The 10,949-nt window shown below is 36.1% G+C and overlaps 1 protein-coding gene across 1 annotated transcript; it reads left to right on the top strand.

The window, feature by feature from the left end:
* The first annotated feature begins 9,399 nt into the window (after positions 1–9,399).
* On the top strand, positions 9,400–10,293 carry LOC141619980 (uncharacterized). The gene has a single exon (XM_074436973.1). It carries the CDS (start codon positions 9,400–9,402, stop codon positions 10,291–10,293), a length of 894 nt encoding a protein of 297 aa, XP_074293074.1.
* Positions 10,294–10,949: the final 656 nt, after the last annotated feature.

Raw genomic sequence — 10,949 nt, forward strand, 5'->3', positions numbered from 1 at the left:
TAACTTGTCCTTTATTCGGGTTTGGGGCTGCTAGGCTTATGTCAAGTGGAGACACGAGGATAAGCTCGGCCCGCGATCGGTCAAGACATACTTTATAGGTTATCCAAAAGGAACATTTGGTCATTACTTCTATTCGCCTACCGAACATCGAGTATTTGTTGCGGCTAGTGCGACGTTCTTAGAGAAAGAATTTCTCGAGAACAAGTCGAGTAATAGAACCTTCGAGCTGTCGGAGATTCCAGAACCAACAACCGAGGAACAGATGGAGGAAGCTGTACCTCCAACTGATGATACGGTTAATATTCCCGAGGAACCTAGGAGGTCGGGTAGAGACTCTCATCCTCCGGACAGATACAGTGGTATGGTCGAGGAGAATGATGTTTTACTTCTAGAAAGTAATGAACCCACAACCTATAAAGGTGCTATAGCCTGTTCCGACTCAAAGCTATGGCTCGAAGCCATGCAATCCGAGATGGACTCCATGTATGAGAATAACGTATGGGATCTATTTGATTTACCTAATAAGGTAAAACCTCTACAGTGCAAATGGCTTTACAAAATAAAGCGTTCTGTAGACGCGCAACCAGATATCTATAAGGCACGACTTGTGGCAAAAGGTTTCACTCAAGTGCAAGGATTGCATTATGATGAGATTTTTGCACCTGTAGTCATGCTACGTTCCATTCGGATAATCTTAGCGATTGCCGCATTTCATGATTATGAGATTTGGCAAATGGATGTGAAAACCGCCTTCTTAAACGGTTATTTGGAGGAAGAGTTGTACGTGGTGCAACCCGAAGGTTTCATAGATCCTAAACATTCTAAGAAAGTATGCAAGCTTAAGCGTTCCATTTATGGACTTAAGCAAGCTTCTCGGAGTTGGAATCATCGTTTCGACCAAGTGATAAAAGAGTATGGTTTCACTCGATCGGTCGAAGAACCATGCTTATATATCAAGTCGAGTGGGAGCAAGATTGTATTCTTGATATTGTATGTCGATGACATACTCTTGATTGTGAATGACATTCCTCTCCTTTCTTCGGTTAAAGAATGTTTGAAGAACCATTTCCAGATGAAAGATCTGGGTGAGGCACAGCGTATTTTGGGAATCCGTATCTACCGAGATAGATCACGACGGACGTTATCACTTAGTTAGGAGTCTTATCTAGATAAGGTTCTTGAGAGGTTCAGCATGACCAACTCCAAGAAGGGGAACCTTCCTATGACGACTGAGATGCAGTTGAGCAAGTCTCGATCACCCACGACGCTTTGAAGGTATTGAGCGCATGAGTCGTGTTCCTTATGCTTCTGCAATAGGATCGATCATGTATGCCATGATATGCACACGTCCAGGCGTGGCATATGCATTGAGTATGACGAGTCGTGCAAAAGACTCCAGGTGAAAACCTTTGGATAGCGATCAAAAATATCCTCAAGTACCTACGGAGGACTAAGGATTAGTCTCGACTTATGGAGGCGATACTAAGCTATGCGCAACCGATTCTGTGCAGATGCTTGCTTCCAAACGGATCGAGATGATTCAAAATCTCAGTCCGGGTTCGTCTTCTTCACTCTTAATGGTGTGCGGTCAGGTGGAAGAGTTCCAAACGAGTCTTGTAGCAGGATTCTACTCACCGAATCCGAGTACTATGCCGCTTCGGAGGCGTGCAAAGGAAGCGATATGGATGCGTCAATTCTTACAAGGGCTTTCCGTAGTTCCTAGTTCGAATGACTCGATCACCATCTATTGTGACAATAGAGGTGCCATCTTCCAGGCTAAGGAGCCAAAGTCTAGCAACAAATCTAGACATGTACTTCGGAAGGCTCACCTGATCCGTGATTACGTGGAGCAAGAAGAGATAGTGATTGACAAGATTGCGACGGATGATAACATCGCGTATCCTCTCACCAAACCGTTGAATTATGATAAGAATGTAGGGCATGTTAATTCCATGGGAATTAAACATGTTCCTGAGTTGTAGTACTTGATTATGGATTTAATACATTATATTTTTCATATACTATTTACAACTTCATCGTTTTATATATATAATATTTTGTTTTTCATGTGGATTGTACTGACAACATTGAACGCATACAAAGTGAATGAATTACATTATATTTGTTTTGGTCGTAATCGCCAATGTGAGTGATAACTCGGCTATTATATTGTGCGGGCGATTGATGGTGGGTTCAACGAGCCATAAGTCAAACGGTTGACTGATCGATCACAGATACGAGATTATGACGATACCTCGTTGGACAATTTTTTTTTTGTGACAATGTAATGGTATCCTAAATGTTTAATAACATTCGGTGCCAGGTCGTGGATAGGACATCCATTGTGTTCCTAGAGTCGATTCTTTTGACTATATCGTCTCTTGAGATTAAGGCGGTTTTGGGTGACTTTGGTTTCTTTCTCACGGTCTCACCGTGAATCGGGGCTAAGTAGCTTTTTCAGGTCATTTCATACGTGCTTACATCCGCAAGATTTGAGTTGAGGAAAATATCCAACCTTTATCGGTATAGTTATTTCTCGGGGCCACTCGAGGAGTTGTAAGCGAAATGCATGGCCATGGTCGAATGTTGATTCGTTTATCGTTAAGTTACTCTCTAGTCGGGAAAACCACTCTTGAGCATCGATCGCTTGTAAAATACGACCTTTGTGAATTCGGATTTGCAAATTGTTTTACATTGAGTGGGAGAAATTATTAAAGGATATGAGAATCGGTTATCGCACATACACTTGTGAGGACAAGTGGGAGTTTGTTGGAGCTGGTGTCCTCCACAAATTAGTGTGATAACATTTGTAAATCTCATACAGGTTCACAAGGGTATACTTCGTATATTTAATCAGTTGATTAACGTTTACCTAATAACGGTTGGCTTGCTAGAAAGTTTGACGTTATTATCATACAGATGGCGGTGATCAAATGGTCCCTAAAGGTCACACCTATAGGACGTGTTTGAGAAATGTGGTCATAGAAATATAATCACATTGATGCCCAAAATGACTAAAAAGTTAGTCAATGTGTTGATGAGATAATTATTTAATGAAAATTAAATAATATTAAGTTGAGACAATTAATCATGTCAATTCGTAAATTAAATATAATAAGTTATATTTAAATTTAATATATATAAGGTTAGTTTGGACGAATTAATCTGTTAATTCGTAGTTAAATATAATCAGTTGTATTTAATATCAATAAGTTGAATGTGTCATAGTGGTAATAGTGAGGGTACACATACCAATAGGTCATGGGTTCGATCCTCACTAGATGACAATTTAACACACTTTATATATTTTTGGAAAGACCAAAAATACGGAAATTTTTATTCATTATTTCGGTCATTATTGGCCGAAAATTAGGAGAATAATATATTTCCTAATTGAATTGGTAATTCGGTCTATATAAGAGAAAAGGGGAGAATTATTTATACCCTAATGCTTTTTCTTGACCTTGCCTCCTCTTTCTCATCACAAAAACACAAAGACAATAAAATTTTACAGAAAATTTTAGATTGATTTCTAGCATAATCAAAGGGCATATCTCAGATCGTCTTGGGTGCAACTAATAGGCGAATATCAATTTTGATATTGTTCTTAGGCCAATTTTGTTAGGACCTGAGGTTAATTCTAAATCCTTTTAATTTTGTTTATGTATTTTATTTTATGACCTTAGATCATCTTTGTTAAATCGTTATAATCCTTCATGTTAAAGGGAAGTATACAGATTATTTCCCACAACTTTGACTATCGCCCTGTCCAAACCTCAGTCAAAGTGGGGGCTCTACATGAGACGGTTTAATGCACTACTCGGATATGAAAAATGATTTCAAAAGTTTTCTAACTTCATTTGCATTAAAATAACACTATTTAGAGTTAAAACCGTCTTCGAACCCAAAACCGACTCAGAAACCCGCAAATCGAGTCAACCCGAGTCAACCTGAGTCAACCCAAATCTCGAATGTCAAAACTAATGCCATAAATGTTTTCATCATGTCATTTCCATTAAAATGACCCTAATTAGAGTCAAAACCGACACCGGGCTAAAAACCGACTCGAAATTCAAATCCCGACTCACACGGGTCAAACCCGAGTCAAGCACACAAAACACCTACCTCAAGTAACACCAAAATCATCTCATTAGATGCCCATGTTATTACACGACATCCTATTTGATTACCACAAATCAATAATGGATGGAGAATTGGCCACGTCCAAATTGAAAGGGACATTACACCCGTTTGCATCACGAGGTAGCTCGCGACTAAAGCAGGTGTCTGCTTAGCCTCTAAGCAAACACAACCGACCTACCACCCCATATTTCTCTATAAATACCAACCATCATACAACACAATCCTTACGCGAGCGTCCGCCCCTTCACCTCTCCCTTAAATTTCTAGACTCGACTTCCTAAATCACAAAATCGACACGTGTTTACGACCTACCAATCGTAAACACAAGCCTTACACATATTGTTTGGTACTGTCGTCGTGCATTTGACCAACACAATTTATTTAATTAAGATATTTTCAACATATTTTCAAAACCAAATCCTTTTTTAAGGCAATCTTTTTAAACTTCTTTGATCGCGAGTAGTCACAACGAGAAAACCGTCTCTAAAGTCGTCTACCACGCAAAGATCAAAATACGTAAGTTTGAGGGTGTAAATATCTCACTTTAATTCATGTCTTTACTGTTTTGATGAGTTTATAAGCATGAACAATGCATAACACGATTCAAAATTAGGTTAGACGAGCCAAAACCGAGTTTTGGCCTGAGACAGAAGCTCTTTGTGTTGGAATATGTGTCCTCCGACAATAATGGGATCACAACTGTCGATCATGATGATCACATGTTTAAATCTCATTTTAAGAATACATGTGGGATGTAATATTATACAGTCAACTGGTCCACACATATCGGTAGTGATTGGTTGACTAGAGTTTGACATTACTGTCGTGCGACGGTGGTGATCAATTGATCCCCTTAGGTCATACCTATAGGGAAATACTCTTAATTGATTATTTAATTAATCGTATGCCGATACGAGTTAATTAAATTGCTTAAAATTGACGGATGATTTGTGAGTAAGATTAACGTGTCTTATTATAATTCGATTGAATTAGATACTGTCTAAGTAATCGAATTGTTTTATTACTTAGATAAAATTATTGTTTACGAAACAATTGAAATTGAATTGAATGAATAATTTATTATAAATACAAGACGTTGTAATTTATAATTTGATAAACCGTTTTGGTACAAGTAATTACGAATTACTAGTCGATTTTGTATATGACATATTTTATGAGTATGTTGATTTTTAATATGTTAAAAATACATTACAATTTCATAAGTCAAGTAACATGTCACATATGTTACAATTGACAAATGAAAAAATAAAATGGACCTTCCATTTTATGACATATGTGTGCCAAAAATTGGAGTGGATTATGGTTGAAATTGTGTTAAATATTGTTAAGTGGAAAACACAATGATTACCCATAGTCTTAGCCTTGCATACCTATGATTTCTTGGGTAGAAAAACTAGCTCATGCATTGGGCACCCTCTCCCTCACCACCGGTTTTCCAAGAGGAAATAACAAGAGTTTTTCCTCCATCATTTCATTCACAACTTCAAATATAATTTCTATTGTAAGAAATTATCACTCTCTCTACATCTTATAAAACATTTTTCGAGAAATAAAAACCTCACAAAAGCTCCTCTTTTGACCGAAATATTCAAGAGAAAATACAAATTGTTTTTGTGTCAAATTTTAAGTAAGACTTATATTATTACTAGTTCATAATTATATAAGTTATTAAGGGATTTCCTTGGGTATATACTTTTGGGAGAGGTTCTAATTTGGACCTTTGTTCATCCATTATAAGGAAGCTCAAGAACTAACAAATAGGTGAATTTGTTGGTGCCCTAATATCCGAAATCCCATAGTAAGATTGATGATTTCTTCTCTTATCTTATTTTAGTTTGCATGCATAAGATCTTGCATTTATTTTATAACTAAATAAATTAATTCATATATTAATATGTAAACTTATGAGATTAATGAATCCTAAAAAGTGGTATCAAGAGCCTTAGGTTGTTTGCATGCAAATCGGTTTATAGTTTTTCCGGGTTATAAGATTAACATACAAAACTAATTAATTTGGATTTATGAAGATAAACCTAAAAATGTCTTTTCATGTTAAAAGTTTCTGGTCATAAGTTATTTTTAGGACATTTTGGTTTCTTTATGGATTTTATTGTTCATTTTATATAATATTGGCATTAAAATGTGATTTTTATGATAAAAATGTCATTTTTGGTCGAAAAATAGCTAAACTTCGAATTTTTCAGTGGTTTTTGGATATGTTTTCATATATATTATCTACTGATGGCCTGTAAATTTTCATGTTAAAATAAGATGTTTTGCTCGAAATAAGGATTTTTAAAGTTAAAATCGTATTTAAATGGGTAAAAATAGGTTAATATGAGTTATATTTCGAATCTGATCATGGAAATTTAGTATGTTATCACATGAAATTTTACAAGATGTGCGTAAAATATTTGGCTATAATGAAGCCTTTATGCATGATTTATGAATTTTTTGATGAAAAATCACATAAATAGTGACTATAATTAGTAATAATGCAAAAACATACTTCGTGACTAAAGAAAAATGTCACATGTTGCATTTTATCATATATTTCAGATATAAAAGTGAAAAGTTGATGAAAATATTTTTCCTCATATTTTTATGGTCATATTTGTTAAAACTGATAAACCACAACATTATTTTTCTCGATAAATTTTCGAAATTTTTAACCTATGTTTTGAATATTATGAGTGTCATGGTATTTTTCCAGAATGTTCATGAGTTTAAATTTCAAATTTCGAAATTATTTGAAATTTTTATAATTTAATTTGAAGTTTATAGCATAATTTTGTATTTTTGGGTCCATTTATGAACAATATTAAGAAATCAAGTTTAATTATTGTCAAAATGTTAGTGGAGACTAATTTTTGAGTCCTAAGATTGTTAGGGTAATTAACTTGTACATAAATATGAATTTATGTAATTATTGTGATTTTAATAAGTTAAATCACGCAAATCCGTAAAAACCGATTAATATATGATATTGACTCTTAAAAGGCGATTTAGCAAAAAATCTAGCATGTTCATACATATTATAAAGCTGAATTTTATTTATGATTGTCATATTTTAATTTTATGTAATTTTATGTAATTTTTGAATTATGTAATTTTACTTAGTATGACCTTAGTTTTAATTGGTATTACCCGAAATGTATGGGAATATCGATTCGGTTGTAATTAATGTGATCTCGTATCACCGTTTTGTAATTTAATAGATTTATTTTTATTTTATTACAAATGTATAATAGGAAGTTATGTAATTCATTTTGTAATTTAATTATTCCGGAGGTCCTTGAAGACGGTGCCATTCGAGAAGGCGGTCCATCAAAGAAAGTGTTGTCTTGAAGTGTGTGCCAAGATCGAAGTTCAAGGGACCAAAGGAGTTGATTTCCGAATTTTTAATAGTTTATTAGATTTACTATTTTAGGAAGGCCATACTAGGATTTTATTTTTTTTATGCTTTGCATTTTATTTATATGTTGCATGCATCGCTAAATCGCCATAACTAAACATGCATTTTATATCGAGTTTATCGACCGTGTCAATAACAATTATCGTAGTTTAACTCTTTAGTTCACTTAAAATGTGATAGATAATAAATTGACATGACCTCTCGCTAAAATAAACAATTGAGACTTAGCCTTACAAAAAAGTAGAAACCATGAAAACCTATTTCGTGAGGGAGTGCGCTCGGCCACACCGGGGTACAAACCTTGTTACGTAGGGGAAGTGGGTGATAAATGTTTATCCACCGAATTCATGTTGATAAGGGATGAATCGACTACACCGTGCCCAAGTTAATGTGGATTTGGATCATGGACACATTTATTCGAAATTTGGGTTGAACTCAACAAAAGTATTCTCGACCATTGCCGGATGTGTTTTGGGCTAAAGATAAATATTAATGTAATTTTATCGACGAAGAGTTCTAAAAGTAGAATCGATTAAAGAGTTAATCCACCGAGTTATATTGATAAGGGCTGAATCAGCTACACCGTGCCCAAGTTAATATGAATTTGGATCTTGGAATCATTTATCAAGTTGGGTAGAGGTCACTAGATAAATGCAATAAAACTTGTTTATATTAAATGGTGGGATTGGACTTGAAATTTTGGGGGGCTAAATGTTTAGAGAAATTGGCCTCTCTGGTTGGGAAGTTTGTGCGTGTGGATGACCTTACTCTGGAAAAACATTTACTGGGTTATGCTAAAGTCTTGGTGGAAGTTGAAATTGATCAGCAATACCCAAGGAAAATACAATTTGAAGATGAGAATGGTCAGGAAGTTACTGTGCTCCTTGAGTATGATTGGCTCCCCATTACCTGCCAGAAATGCAAAGGTATTGGTCATAGCACAAACATGTGTCGAGGAAGAACTAGACCTTTCAGGAAGCAACCTATTCCTGCTCCTGGTAACCATGACATAGGACAAAAGCAAGTCTGGAGGAAGAAGGTTGTTGCAGCTTCAACACTTGATGATAAAGAGTTTCCTTCTCTTCCTGGATCTGGTGAACCTCAGGTAGTGCAGGTGGAGAGCAGTGGCAGCCTGAATGACAATAGGATTACTACTCCAGCTCATACTGTGGCTGTGCATCTGGGTTCTGCTTTCACTCCAGCACGTATTCTGACTAGACATACAAGGCATGAGTCTAGAATGCAAGGAGGTATGAAGGAGATTTTATTAGAAACTTTAATGCTGAACTTATCAAAACTGCTGAAATGGTTGACAAAGGGGGAGGTGGGGGTGTCTCATTCCCTCATGGTTAAATTTGGCATGTGGAATGTTAGGGGTTTAAACAGTGACACCAAACAAAAGGATGTGAAATGGTTCCTTCATCATTCTGAGGTGATCCTGTTTGGACTCCTAGAGACTAGGGTAAAACCTAGTTCTCTGAATAAAGTTGCTCATAATGTCTGTAATGGTTGGTCCTATATTACTAATAATAACTGCCATCCTGGTGGGAGAATTTGGGTTTTGTGGAAAAGTCAGTACCTAAAAGTTGATAGTATTGAGGTGGCTGCGCAATATATTCATTTAAAAATAAAGGATACTATTGATGATTGTATCTTTTATGCAACTTTTGTGTATGGTTTTAATAGAGTTGAGGAGAGAACTCCATTGTGGTCGCTTTCTACAAAGTTGGCATATCATCGACCCTTGGGTGGTCCTTGGGGACTTCAATAATGTTCTATACTCAAATGAAAGAATAGGTAATATTGTCAAGGATGCTGAAATGATTCCTTTCCAAAACACTGTTGCTGAGTGTGAACTTTATGATATGAAGACTAGTGGTGCTTTTTTTACATGTACAAATAAGCAGCCTAGTGATAGTGTGGTGTTTAGTAGAATTGACAGAGTGTTAATTAATACTGAGTGGCTTAATGTTTGGCCTGACTATTATGCTCACTTTGCCCCTGAAGGAGAATTTGATCACTGCCCTTGTGTTATTACCTACCTCGGGGATGTGGTTTCGACAAGAAGGAAGCCTTTTAAATTCTTCAACATGTGGAGTAAGGTGCCAGATTTTCAGGACATTGTTCAGAAAGGTTGGAGTACATACATCCATGGTTCTCCTATGTACAGAATAGTGCAGAAGCTGAAATTACTCAAGCCTGATTTAAAGAAGCTTAATAGGAATTTGTTTGCTGATGTTGAGAGGAATGCTGATATCTCTTATGCAGCTCTCCTGGATTGTCAAAAGAATTTACAAGCTGATCCTAGGAATACTGTTCTTATGGACATTGAATATCAGTCAAGGGAGAGTTACCTGATGCTTGCTAAGGCACGGGATGCTTACCTGAGACAAAAAGCTAAATGCAATTGGGCCAAGGAGGGAGATACTAACTCTGCTATGTTTCACAAAATCATCAAACATAGGCAGATTCAGAATAAGGTTCTGAGGATTGAGGATGATTTGGGTAGGATTTGCACGAAACCTGATGATATTTTGAATGCTTTTGTGCAGTATTATGAACATCTTTTGGGCTCAAGTACTAGTACCACTGGTTTCTATCCTCATATTGTTACTAAAGGAGAGAAGGTGAGCATTAATGACTGGGAGAATCTTTGCCAGATTCCATCTAATGATGAAATTAAACAGGTGGTTTTCTCTATTCCTGATGATTAAAGCCCTGGCCCTGATGGTTTTACAAGCTGTTTTTTCAAAGCCAGTTGGAATATTATCAGTGAGGATTTTTGTACAGCCATAAAAGACTTCTTCCTTTCAGGTAAAATGCTGAAACAAATCAACTGCACTAATTTGGTCTTGATTCCAAAGAAAGATAATCCTGCCTCTGTTAAGGAATTTCGACCCATAGCCTGTTGTAACACCTTTTATAAGGTTATCTCTAAGCTTCTGTGCAACAAAATGGCCAGTATCCTTCCACATATTATAAATCACACTCAGTCTGCCTTTATTCAAGGTAGGAGCATCATGGGTAATATTTTGATAAGTCAGGATCTAGTAAGGCTTTATACTAGGAAAACTGTCTCTCCTAGATGTATGATGAAAATAGATCTTAGGAAAGCCTATGATTCTATTGAATGGAGATTTGTGCACCAAATGTTGACTGTGCTTAATTTTCCTCCAAGATTTGTTGATTGGGTTATGCAGTGTGTAACAACTACTTCCTTCGCTATTGTTATTAATGGTCAATCTCATGGTTTCTTCCCTGGGAAACGTGGGCTCAGACAAGGGGACCCAATGTCTCCTTTGTTGTTCACTATTTGCATGGAATACCTAAGTAGGTTGCTTACTGAGGCTTGTGAGTTTCCTGGATTCAA

This window comes from Silene latifolia, chromosome X, assembly GCF_048544455.1.
Source record: "Silene latifolia isolate original U9 population chromosome X, ASM4854445v1, whole genome shotgun sequence".
NCBI classification, from domain to species: Eukaryota; Viridiplantae; Streptophyta; class Magnoliopsida; order Caryophyllales; family Caryophyllaceae; genus Silene; species Silene latifolia.